The sequence below is a fragment of the Scomber scombrus genome, chromosome 6 (assembly GCF_963691925.1).
Source record: "Scomber scombrus chromosome 6, fScoSco1.1, whole genome shotgun sequence".
Taxonomy (NCBI): Eukaryota; Metazoa; Chordata; class Actinopteri; order Scombriformes; family Scombridae; genus Scomber; species Scomber scombrus.
In genome coordinates, this window is record NC_084975.1 from 28,291,596 (window position 1) to 28,304,431 (window position 12,836).

Genomic DNA, 12,836 nt, shown 5'->3' on the forward strand with positions numbered 1-12,836 from the left:
TGAAAAGAAGAGGGGAGAAGATGGTGTGTGGGTGGGTGAACTAGTGCAGAACCTTTTTCCTTTTCTTTCCACAGTGAAGTTAACTATCAGCTGAAAAAGCAAAAAAAAAAAAAAAAAGTGGGATCTTGTCATTTGTGCTTATAGATGAGATCTCCTCTCCTTTACGGCCCCTGCCTGTTGGATATGATATGACTTTTTAAAACCCAAAATCAATTACCATGTCAGTTTTACTTGTTTTTTTGAGTGCAGCTGCAATTTACATTCAATCCACTGTGTTGTCAGATTGGTCCGTTACTGTTACATAACTCTATAATAATAATAACACTACACGGGACAAACGCACCATCGGACAGTCTCCCTCACTAACACTTACAACTATACCAATGCTGCTGAGCTGGAATTCTTTGGCTTTTTAACATACACTTTATTATTATTATTATTATTATTATTATAACACGTTAAATCTACTGTCAGCACTACACAGTATGTGAAGTCCTGTTAAGTTTTAGCCTGCACCTGGAGTGTTGTTTTCTTTTCCCATTATGCACATGTGATGATGTGTCAGCACCAATTAAGTCTTAAAAGTCCTCAGGGACTTGTTGCTCTTTGCAAATATGAACAATTGTAACCTGGAGACCGTTTTTCAAGAATTATTTGCGTGGATTTTTTTGGCCTTTAAAAAAACATGAAAGTACGGTTTAGAACCTGCTCTATGTGTAAAGTGCCTTGAGATGACTTTGTTGTGATTTGGCGCTATACAAATAAAGATTGACTGATTGATTGATTGAAAGCTTGACTTTGACTCTGCCAGATGTGTAAAAAGTTAACATAAAATACAACCGCACCTACCCACAAGCCCTGGTCTCTCCCTCTAGGAGTTATAGATGTCCGTATTAATTTATAGAATATGAATAAAAAAAATATTAAACAGACGTGAAGCCATTAAAAAAAGAAAAAAAACATACAGTACTTGTCACTTTAAGTTCAGTTGTTCTTAAGGTCTTGTAATGCCAGATTTAGAGAGAATAAAATAAAATATAATATGATGGCTGATGGTGACCAGCCATCTGACCTCACATTATGATGATGATGATGATGGTGGACAGACAGAGAAAGCAGAAGAGGCAGAGGAGGCGTGGTGGCCCCTGCTTTAAGGCTGAAACAAACCAATTAAAAAACCAGCAGAGTATAAAATGTTACTTCTGTCCTCGGCCTCCTCCTTTTGTATTAAATATTTTTCAATACTGCACTCAAACTGTGAATCAAGACCAAACAAGAGGGGGGGGAGTAGGGGAGGAAAGGGATGAACAGAATATTTGAAAAAAAAGGAATAACGGTGATCGCAGCTGACGTATAAACCAACTGGTGTTCCACGCTCCTTAGAATCTCAAAGCATTCGAAGAGGAAGGCGTCATTCGCTCCTGGTATATAAACCCCACCCTGACAGACACGACATGTAACAGGAAAAAACAGTATCAATAATTCTTTTAAAAAACATGGAAAAACATGAAACATGAGGTGCAGGTTCATCCTGCTTAAAAAAGAAAAAAGGCTCTTTGACAGGCCCACAAGGTTAGTAAATGTTTTTTTTTTTGTTTTTGTTTTTTTTAAAGGAGCAGTCTGTCGAAACATTTCTAATAATACAATTCTCTTCAGTCTGCATTTCCCTGTTTGACAGAATACCATTTACATTCACACACACACACATTGCTCTTTGAGATTCCCTGCAAAAACATACCGATACAATCACTACATGGACTACAAAAAAAACAACAAAAAGAGCATTTGTCAAAACATTTCACATGGTAAAAAGTAGCAAGAATACAAAAAACTGTTCTTCGATACGATTTTCCTTTTTTTTTCTTTTTGTTTTTTAAGAAAGACAATAATTTCAGACTCGTCTGGCTAAATACACTCAAGTCACATACATCCATAGTATGTACAGGCTGATAGAGGAAGTGTACGGTGCACACAGTCTTAACAGCGCTGAGATCTGCAGGTATATTAGTGTAAAATATATATTTCTATATACTGAAGAGTGAGACTGCTGTTAACCATTATGGGTTGGTTTAAAAAAAAAAAAAAAAAATCACGATAAGCTTCAGCTGGTCGGTTTGGGATGGGGTACTGCTTCTTACTTGTGTTTTGGTTTAAAAATCATGGCTGGCACATACACTCACACACATTTTTATCATCCATATTATTTCACTGTTGAACTTGGAGTGATGGAGAGGCTGAAGGAGGGGGGCTTAGATTGAGACTATCAGGCTTTAAAAAATAAAGTTAAATAAAAATATAATAATAAAAAAAAGTTGCTGTATTGCTGCTGGGAGTTAAATCATCCGTCACACGACCAAAGACAAATATGTGTGAGTGCATGTCAAACTCTCCAGTCTTCTGATACTAAACAGCGACGGGGCTGAGGCAGGAAGAGGAGGAAGGAGAAGAATGATGGATGGAAACTGAGGAGGGAGGGGAAGGGGGGGCAGATGTCATTGGAGAGAGAGAGAGGAAAGAGAAAAGAAAGGAATGATCTTCTGGTGGTTAGTGAGTCGAGACGTGACTATACTTACTTCTAAACTATTTAAAAAAACACAACAAACACACAAAACAATGACTTTCTGATTTTGGATCATTTCAAATATTCTTGCTTTCTAAAAAAAAAAAGGGGGAAAAAAGGGAGGAAGCAAGTACTTTCTAGATTTATCTGCAGTATGGCACCTGTGTCTGTATGTGACAGACAGACAGACTAGGCTGGCAGTAAGTAAGTATGACTGATGGCTGTTCACTGCTATCAGCTGTGAAAACCAGGTTTAAGAAGGAAAGGTGTGACAAGAAGAAGGAAAGAGCAGGGAGAGAATATAAATGTGTGGAATAACAGGGATGGAGTATTAAGGAATATAAAGGAGTATTTGGGAAGGTTTAGTAGAGCAACAAAGAACTGATGTGGAACTGGTGGGAATCAATGCAGTAATAATACCCAGGACAGTCCTGCAGATGTGGTGAAAGTCGCCTACGATGGATAGACAAGAAAGAGGGTTTGTTTTTTGTTTTAGTTCTTGGAAATAAAGTCAGAGGGTTTATATGCACTGTGGCACAGGGTAACCCCCGCCTTCTGCCGTGTGCTGCACTGTGTGATCCTGCAACGAGCCCAAGTCACTGAAGCGCTCGCCGCACCAAACGCACTTGAACTGGCCCTCTCTAGAGTGCGTGCTCTGGTGTTTGGTCATGTGCTCGCGCTGTTTGAAGCCCTTGTTGCAGTGGTCGCACTTGTACGGCTTCTCTCCCGTGTGCACGCGCCGGTGTCGGTTCAGGTCCGACGAGTATTTGAAACGTTTCTCGCACTCGGGACACTTGAGCGGCTTTTCCCGCGACGGGTCGCAGCGGTGTTGGACGAATTCGGAGGAGGAGAGGAAGCGGCGGTCGCAAAGCGAGCACTTGAGGGGCTTCTCCTGGCAGTGAGAGTTCTGATGGCGCTGCAGCGTGGAGCTCTTCTTGTAGCCCTTGCCGCAGACGTCGCACTTGTACGGCTTGTCGGGCGAGCTGTTGGACGACTCGCCGCACTTGTGCCTGAGCAGCTCTCCTGACTGGCTGAATTCCTTCTGGCATGAGGCGCACTTGAACAGGTTGTCCATGCCGTGGACGTGCTGGTGGTAGAGGAGGTGAGAGGGCTGCATGAAGCCCTTGTCGCACAGGTTGCATTTGAACGGCCGGTCAGTTGGGTCTTTGTGTGTGCGGCGGTGGCGCACCAGTGCATACTGCTGCTTGAAGCTCATTTGACACTCGTCACAGTGAAAAGGACGCTCTTCCGAGTGCGTGCGCTCGTGTTGGCGAAGGTCAGACGGCCGCTTGAATCCCTTTCCGCAAGTGGCGCAGCGGAACGGCCGGGAACCCTGCGGGTGGCAGGGGTGGTGGAGGAGCTCCGACGACTCCTTGAAGTGCAGCTCGCATAAGTTGCACTTGAACAGGTGCTCGCCGGAGTGCACGTACATGTGGCGCACGAGGTGGGAGCGGTGCTTGAAACTCTTTTCGCAAACGGCGCACTTGAATGGTCGATCGTTGCTGTGTGTTCGCTGGTGGTGCTGGAGGTGCGACGACTGGCTGAAGGACTTGTCGCACGTGTCACATTTAAAGGGCTTCTCTCCCGTGTGCACCCTCTCGTGCCGCGTGAGCTCCGAGAGGTGTTTGAAGCCCTTCTGGCAAACGGAGCATTTGTACGGCCGGTCTCGGGCCGAGGGGAAAGGTAGGATGGACGAGCTGCTGCTGGCTGAAGCCCCGTCGCTGTTGGGCTGCTGGGGGGTGTTTGAGGTGGGGGTCACGTTGCCAGAAGAACCGGGCCGGTAGGTCTTCTCGCAGATTGAACACTTCATCGGATTTGCGCTGTTGTGGGACGTGTGGTGCTGGGCTAGAGAGGTGAGCAAAGAGAAGCCCATCTTACACACCCCACACACAAAAGGCTTCTGTTCCACCTGAACACACTGGTGCTCGAGCAAGTCTGTGGCCTGGTGAAAGATCTTCATGCACTGGGTGCACTGGAACGACCTGTCCTGACTCACCATGCACTGGTGCTCGTGAGGGTTGGCAAGGTGGGAGATATCGTGTCCACAGGCTCCACACTTGTGTCCCTCTGTCCCTACCTGCAGGGAGGTCTGCTGGGCCTGGGCGGGGTGTTGCTGCTGACTGTGCTGCCCGCCTCCGTGCTGCTGACTCCCGCTATGCTGCTGGCCGTGCTGTCCATGCTGAGCGTGTTGCTGCTGCTGTAGAGACGTGGCGTCCGGCTGCAGTACGATACCATACACGGCGCAGCCCAGCGCGTTCTCAGCTCCCGGAGCGATGGTGTGGACGACTGGAGGTGGAGCGACGGCATGTTGCTGCCAGGCCTCTGACATGCGGGCTCTGGTGTAGGGATTCAATTTGGCTGCTGGCGTGGCCCAACTAAGAGTGAAAAAAGGAGATATCAAAGGATATTTAAAATTATTTATTCAGTCACATTGAGATATGAACCTCTTTTTCAAGAGAGCTTGTCAAGAAGTTTAGACATACAAATAGGTAAACAGACACATATATAATTCACAGACATACATTCACACATTAAGGAAAACATGTACAAGTATGATTGCCGACATACATATAACCTCTTAAAAGTTTGAATGAAATAACAGAATCCAGCCTTAGATTCTTTTGAAGCTCCACATCATTTATCAAGTTCAGTGTGTTGGAAGGCCAACACACCTTTTCATAAAGTATGCAATGGTGAATAAGAAGTTTATCACCTATTGCAAAGCATAGTGCACGGTGATACACACAATCAAGAGGCTTTAGGGTGGAGGGTTAGTTATAATTGTACTATTGTATTGTAAATAATAAGCTAAGAGTGTGTGAGTGTGTGTGAAGGAGAAAGAAGAAGAGAAAAACTTACTCCATTTAAGCGAGTGACACTGGAGAGCTGAAGGGTAACCTGGAGAAGGGGCTGCGACGGAGGATTTGAGGAGAGCACAGATGATTGTGGAGAGATGGAAGAAAATCAACACCTTCCACTTTATTCTTGACCTTCAGGTGCTATCTGTATGAAAAGGAAAGTCAAGGTGAGTAAAAATATCAATGAATACCATCAGCGTATTTGGGTTTAAGCTACAGGACTCCAGCTTTATGTTGCATCTCCAACATCCACTGTGATGATGGCAGACCACGGCCAAGAAAAAAGAAAAACTTTTCAAACACGTAGAGCAAGCAAAATAGCTTTTATAATATTGCAACACCAACTTTAGCAACCAGTTATAACATGTCTGAATACATGGAGCAGAAACTGTAGATTAGTACACCGCGTTCCAAATGATTATGCAAATTGATTTTAAGTGTCATAAACATTTAATTTTTCGTTTTTCAATTAAACTCATGGATGGTATTGTGTCTCAGAGCTGTTTGGATCACTGAAATCAATCTCAGACACCTGTGATTATTAGTCTGCCAGGTTAGCCCAATTAAAGGAAAACTACTTAAGAAGGACGTTCCACATTATTAAGCAGACTACAGGTTTCAAACAATATAGAAAAGAAAAAGGATCTCTCTGCTGCCGAAAAGCATCAAATAGTGCAATGCCTTGGAAAAGGTACGAAAACATTAGATATTTCACGAAAACTTAAGCGTGATCATCGTACTGTGAAGAGATTTGTGGCTGATTCAGAGCACAGACGGGTTTGTGCGGGTAAAGGCATAATGAGGAAGATTTTTGCCAGACAAATTCATCGGATCAAAAGAGCAGCTGCTAAAATGCCATTACGAAAGCAAACAGGTATTTGAAGCTGCTGGTGCCTCTGGAGTCCCGCGAACCTCAAGGTGTAGGATCCTCCAGAGGCTTGCAGTTGTGCATAAACCTACTATTCGGCCACCCTTAACCAATGCTCACAAGCAGAAATGGTTGCAGTGGGCCCAGAAATACATGAAGACTCATTTTCAAACAGTCTTGTTTACTGATGAGTGCCGTGCAACCCTGGATGGTCCAGATGGATGGAGTAGTGGATTGGTGAATGGCGACCATGTCCCAACAAGGCTGCGACGTCAACAAGGAGATGGGGGAGTCATGTTTTGGGCCGGAATCATGGGGAGTGAGCTGGTAGGCCACTTTAGGGGTCCCTGAAGGTGTGAAAATGACCTCAGCAAAGTACATAGAGTTTCTGACTGACCACTTTCTTCCATGGTACAAAAAGAAGAACCGTGTCTTCCTTAGCAAAATCATCTGCATGCATGACAATGCACCATCTCATGCTGCAAAGAATACCTCTGTGTCACTGGCTGCTATGGGCATAAAAGGAGAGAAACTCATGGTCTGGCCCCCATCCTCCCCAGACGTCAACCCTATTGAGAACCTTTGGAGCATCCTCAAGCAAAAGATCTATGAGGGTGGGAGGCAGTTCACATCAAAACAGCAGCTCTGGGAGGCTATTCTGACATCCTGCAGACATTCAAGCAGAAACTGTCCAGAAACTCACAAGTTCAATCGATGCAAGAATTGTGAAGATGATATCACAGAAGGGGTCCTATGTTAACATGTAACTTGGCCTGTTAAGATGTTTTTTTTATTGAAATAGATTTTGATTTCAGTAAATATGACCTCCTAATGCTCCAAATTCAACAAATGACCATTTTCAGTTCTTTACAACCTATAAAATGTTTTGAAACTGTGTTGTGCATAATAATTTGGAACAGTGGATTTGAGTTTTTTATTTTTGAAAAAAATACTGTTATCATTGGGAGGTTTGTTCAATAAAATTCGAATTATACACTAACGGTTGATGACTTAAAATTATACTGACTGTCATTTACATTGATTATTTAGGAAAATCGGAGAAAAATATCATTTGCATAATAATTTGGAACGCGGTGTAATGGCCCTATGTATCCTGTTGGTAATGTTGCAATAGCTAGACTATACAAAAAGCCTTCCTGAAAAATGATCAGAGCAGATTATCCACACCTGTTCATAGAGCAATCCTGACAGGAGATTAAAAGGTAGGTGACAACACTTACAAGTGATCATGAAAAAACTTGTTTACATAGAGCATATTCATCACCCGAAAGGCATGAAGTTATATATATGGATGGGGGGGGGGGGGGACCTGGACAGTATAATAATTGGTTTGAACTGTGCTGACATGGCTTAAAAGCATCAAAATCATGTGAAACGTGATTATAAGTAACAGCTTTACTCTAAGATGTGCAATATCTGTGGGCTCAGAAACACACAGAGCAAGTGAGCTCTCATTTACATACACACTTGACCACTAATAATTAACTCGTCTATTTAAATCTTTATACTATTGGTCATGTTGTTCCTCCCCTTTCATTGCAGAAATCCAAATGCTCAACGCAGTGGAAGAAAAAAAAAAGAAAAAAAGGGCAGCGTCTGCGCATCATAACGTTATTCGTCTCCAGGCAAAGATCACTGTAGCCGCGACAGGTTAGCTAGCCTAGCCGCTACCTGCTAACGTTACCGGGCTAGCCCCGGGAAAAACAACACATTCGTTAGATAATGCTGCGTGTAAACTTAATATTTACGTACCATGAGCTTCCACAGTATTCCCGATAAATTGCCAGTCAGTCGTGGGTGAGCTAGTATCCCCTGAAATAACGCCAGATCCGCTCTTCACATCCGCACACGGAGCTCGAAGGCTCTCTTGTTCAAGCTCTGTGGCTCCGGGGGCCGAAAAAAATGGGATTTGCTGTTCATTAAAATGGGGGAAAATTCTCCCAAAATCCCCCCATAAACCTCACAGCTTCACAAAATGCATTTATTTAGCTCATAGGGTTTCCGGTCGGCTGGAAAAAAAGCTATGCATTTTGTTATAAATTGGTAGCTAGCTGTCGGCTAGCTTTCTGATCTCCTGCCCGCGCACGGGAACATGAATAAAGCAAGAGTTAACCCACACACACACACACCCGGAACCATGGGTGTGTGTGTGTGTGTGTGTATGTGGTGGCTTTAATGTAACAAAAAAATGATACAAAAGTATTCCCACTAATTACATTTATTCATCGTTTCCAATAAAGGAAATAATATATTTGAGACCGTTTATAAGTGAAAACTGTGACTATTAAACAACAGTGACCTTTTCACCTAGCTCTTTTAAAACTTGGCATTAAATGATATGCTTTTTTTTTTTTTTGACAAATTAAGGAATTTAGGGCAATAATTGAAGCCAACAGATAGCTGGAGACAAAACCCTTCACACCTTTTATGCAATGCTGTACACATTTTTTGCCAAACATCTGAAAAGGAGAACTAGTAGCGCCGGGGACTTTGTTTCGGTGGGAACTAAATTATCGTAACAACCCGAATGTTTACACCGGAAGCGGAGAAAACATGTCTCTTTCTCCAGTTTAGTTTCAATATTTACTCTGTTTCTTCCCGTTTGCTAAGATTGTATTTCTCGTTTAACCATTGTTAATGACTGGTGTGTGTTCAAATAGCAGTGTTTCATCATGTTAGTCGGCTACAGCAGCAGCTCGGAGGAAGAAAGTGAAGTAACCACTGATACAAACACCAGTTTGTCCCGAAAGTATCAAGAGGAAGATGATGGTGACGACGGCTGCCCAGTGAGGAAGAAAGCCAAAATGAAGCAACTGGTTCCTAAAACAAGGTGTGTGTGTGTGTGTGTGTGTGTGTGTGTGTGTGTGTGTGTGTGTGTGTGTGTGTGTGTGTGTGTGCGTGTGTGCGTGCGTGCGTGCGTGCGTGCGTGTGTGTGTGTGTGCGTGTGTGTGTGTGTGTGTTTACGATGGGTGAGACACAGTATTAGTACTAAGGAGGGTTCACAGTGCATCTCAGTAGATTAATGAGAGTAATAATTATTTTATATAGTAAGTGGCTTTTTAATTATAGGTTTGATAAATATTCATAACATCTGATGTCCTTCCTGACATATTATTTAGTTGTTAGTAATCAAATGAAATCTCAGGCTGGGGATAATTTGAGAGTATATATCATGAGTATATGTATAAAAACACAGGACTGTCCATTCAACCTCAGAGTTTAGTGTTTAGTATTAAAGGACGGGTTCACACTTTTTCAAGTCTGTCCTAAAACAACAGCCAGGAGCCCAAATGAGCATTGAAACATGTTATTCTTGCTGTAATCATTCCTCCTGTTCATACTGGCCATGAGAAGTGTATCTACATTTGTTGATTCTCTGACTGTTTAGACATAATGTACTTACAATGTAAGTGAATAATCATTCTGTCTCAGTTGTTATTCAAGAACTGTCCCTTATTCAGACTCTAAAATATGTAATACCTGATTAAATCACCATCTATTTATGTAGGTTTACTTCTTAGTGAAAGATACAGAGTATAGAATATGCACTGAATGATCAAATACTACAGTCATTTGCAAAGCCTGTACCTTGTTGGGTTTTTATTAAAATACATAAACTGTGCAGTGCAAGTTTAACTATAGGACACATTTACATTAAATAAACAAATAAAAAAATAGCTGAGTGAAAGTGCCACATATATTTGAAATGTCTTTACAACATGGCTATTGTATAACTGTATCTGCTTCCAATGTAGAATTAGTATTGCAAATTATATTATCATCATCATTTATAAGAAAAAGACAAAAAAATTATATATTTGTAGGCTAAAATGACAAATGGCTGACTCTTGAAATAAAAGCATACATCTAACTAGCTTGGAAACCAATCCTGATCCAATATGTCTGGAGGGGATCTTTCAGTAACTCGTACCTTTCTTCTGTTGTAGGATAAGAGTTTTTAAACCACACTGCTGCTGATTATAATTTTGTCAACTGAGTAAACCTCTGTGTTTCCTGCAGGCTGCCTGTCCCTGGTGATTTGTTGGCCATGTATCCAGAGGAAGAGGATCCACAGACTGATGACAGCTCTCTCCATGGCGGACGCATCCGCTCCTTCAAACACGAGAGAGGAAACTGGGCCACATATGTTTATTTTCCATGTAAGACTTGTACATAGTGTTGCTGCTGTCACACATGTGTCTGACTGCAGTTTATTGTTACTGTATCGTTTATTTAACTAGAGCTCTTGCGTCTATGTCTCCTCCTCACATCAGACAATCCTGAGGAGGAGTTTTTGGAGCTGCTGGATGAGCTGCTGTCTGCAGCAGGGGCCCACGGTGTAGCTTTGAAGCCGCAGGAAGAGTTCCATCTCACCCTTTCTCAGACGGTGGTGCTGAGACATCACTGGATCCAACCTTTCATACAGAGCCTCAGGACAGGCCTGGCACACTGTAAAAGGTTATCTGAGCTACTAGACACACACACACACTCACACAATGATTTGACCATTTTTTAAATTTAAAGGTGGACAAAGTAATGTTTTCTAAGACTATAAAAAATCTTATTTACACCACCTGTCATCAGTTATTAAACATTTAACTTCCACTCATACCTGGAATGTATAGGAGCACTGCAGTTATTGGTAAAGTATAAGCACAGTAATAATAATCATCAGCTTTAGGCAGATGAAATAAGGCTACAAGGAGCACAGAGTTAAAGACAGAGGCACAGATGTAATAGTAAATGATGTATTAAGTAATAATAAAATGCACAGAAGTAAAAACAGTAAAAGAATAAGATCAGTACCAGTATGAAGGGAAGACAGACAATAAGATAAACTTCAGCTGCTCTGGAGTAATTACAATACTTAAAAGCTTGGAATCTGAAGCTCAACATGGTGTAATTTTCATTCCAGCTGACAACTGCTTCATTCTCTTGTCAGATTGGCGTGCTCAGCGGGGAAACTGAAGGTCTATTGTAACGCTGAGAAGACAAGGTACACTCAAAACCAAATGCAATTGTCTCTTCTTTCATAATGCGCCCGTTTTATGCTTGATGGTACGTGTGTCCGTCCGCCTGTCTGTCCCCCGCAGGACGTTCCTGGGAATGGAAGTGCTAACGGGACAAGATCAGTTGCTGGACCTGGTGAGAGCAGTGGACAGGACGATGACGGAGTACCGACTGGATACTTTCTATAAGGTGCGCTGGACACACACACACGCACACACACACTGTCACATGTCACATCTGGAGCTGGACCAGTTTGTGTATGTTCCTTGTGTCACTGGGTGGAAATGTTTATCACAGAGTGTACAGATTAGACAGGAGTAGTCAAATATATATTGACAGTATAGGTAAGATTAAGTAAATATTAGGTGGAATAAGTTGTCATTTACTAGCTCTTAACAATTTTCCAGTCTTAAAATAATATGACCACGTCAGTCACAACCATCTGCAGTCCTTGTCTTTTTATTTCCCTGGATTTACCTTCATAATCCAGCAGCTTTCCCCTCTCTTTAGGCTCCATCTTTCCACATCAGTCTGGCCTGGTGCGTCGGGGACTTCACAGCGCCGATGGAGGAGTGGATTCAGGAGCTGCAGGTACTTTAAAACACTGTGTCTGTGCGTCTTAGCATTCAACCCTCAGTCTGGGGTAGCTAGACCAATATTATCAGAGAGCCCTAACAAGATTTTCTTCTGTAAAATGTCCCAGTCTGAATATATCTTTGTCGTAATTCTTGGAGCTAATTTAATGACTTCTTATGAAAAAAAAGGAACATATCTTTTATCAGATGTTTAAACCCCTTAAATATAGGTAATGGCGGGAAAAAAACGCCAGAGATAACAATCTATACATGATTCGTTAATAAGTATCTGATTCTTTTGACCACTCAGAGTCTGGTTGATCACCATGAAGAGGGAGTGTTCACGCTGAGGCTGGACTGTGCCGAGCTTCGCTGCAGGACAGGAAACAAGACATTCCGCTTCCCTCTAGAGTCCTAAAACCTGCACATGTATACAGGATGTGTTATCATGACCAATGGAACCTTTACTTTTTAGCTGCAATACAGAGGGAGCAACAGGAGTGATGCACAGACGTTATCAGATCAGCATACTGTTGAGTTACATGCAAGTCTTGTGTCTAAAGGAAATTGTGACAAACACTTCACAAACCACAAGGACTCACCAGGTTCAATACAACAGTTATGAATCTGTTGACTATTTTTTTGATTAGTTGAGTAATAAATTAAATAAAATGTTAGAAAATCATGAAATATTTGCTTTCCAGTATCCCTTCAATATCTTCAAATATCTGTTTTTGTCCGAGCAACAGTCCAAAAAACCCCAAAATGTCAAAAGACAATCAACAATGTTTTGTACGGTTGTATGTAATATTTTCATATTTAAATAAAGTTTCTACTGTTTTTACACCTTTGTGTTTGCGTGAGACAGTTCCAGTACTAATGTTACGGGTAATGTTCACAATTAGGAGAGGCTGACGTGCAACCGAAACAAGTTTTTATAGAAT

At 42.1% G+C, this 12,836-nt stretch overlaps 2 protein-coding genes across 2 annotated transcripts; one reads left to right on the forward strand and one right to left on the reverse strand.

Moving 5' to 3' along the window:
• Positions 1-3,066: 3,066 nt before the first annotated feature.
• znf319b (zinc finger protein 319b) lies at positions 3,067-8,690 on the reverse strand. Its single transcript, XM_062420286.1, has 3 exons — positions 8,060-8,690; positions 5,420-5,563; positions 3,067-4,935 (listed from the first exon to the last, which is right to left on the reverse strand). The coding sequence occupies exons 2-3, from the start codon at positions 5,422-5,424 to the stop codon at positions 3,081-3,083; spliced, it is 1,860 nt and encodes a 619-aa protein (XP_062276270.1). The 5' UTR covers positions 5,425-5,563; positions 8,060-8,690; the 3' UTR covers positions 3,067-3,080.
• usb1 (U6 snRNA biogenesis 1) lies at positions 7,480-12,715 on the forward strand. Its single transcript, XM_062420287.1, has 8 exons — positions 7,480-7,509; positions 8,968-9,137; positions 10,328-10,467; positions 10,582-10,765; positions 11,250-11,303; positions 11,401-11,506; positions 11,828-11,908; positions 12,203-12,715. Exons 2-8 carry the CDS (start codon positions 8,980-8,982, stop codon positions 12,308-12,310), a joined length of 831 nt encoding a protein of 276 aa, XP_062276271.1. The 5' UTR covers positions 7,480-7,509; positions 8,968-8,979; the 3' UTR covers positions 12,311-12,715.
• Positions 12,716-12,836: the final 121 nt, after the last annotated feature.

Bases quoted from the DNA above. Each gene is read 5' to 3' on its own strand.
- usb1 (XM_062420287.1), top strand. From the start codon at position 8,980: ATGTTAGTCGGCTACAGCAGCAGCTCGGAGGAAGAAAGTGAAGTAACC. The intron at 10,468-10,581 runs GTAAGACTTGTA...TCCTCACATCAG, and splicing joins CACATATGTTTATTTTCCAT to ACAATCCTGAGGAGGAGTTT. The intron at 11,909-12,202 runs GTACTTTAAAAC...TTGACCACTCAG, and splicing joins AGTGGATTCAGGAGCTGCAG to AGTCTGGTTGATCACCATGA.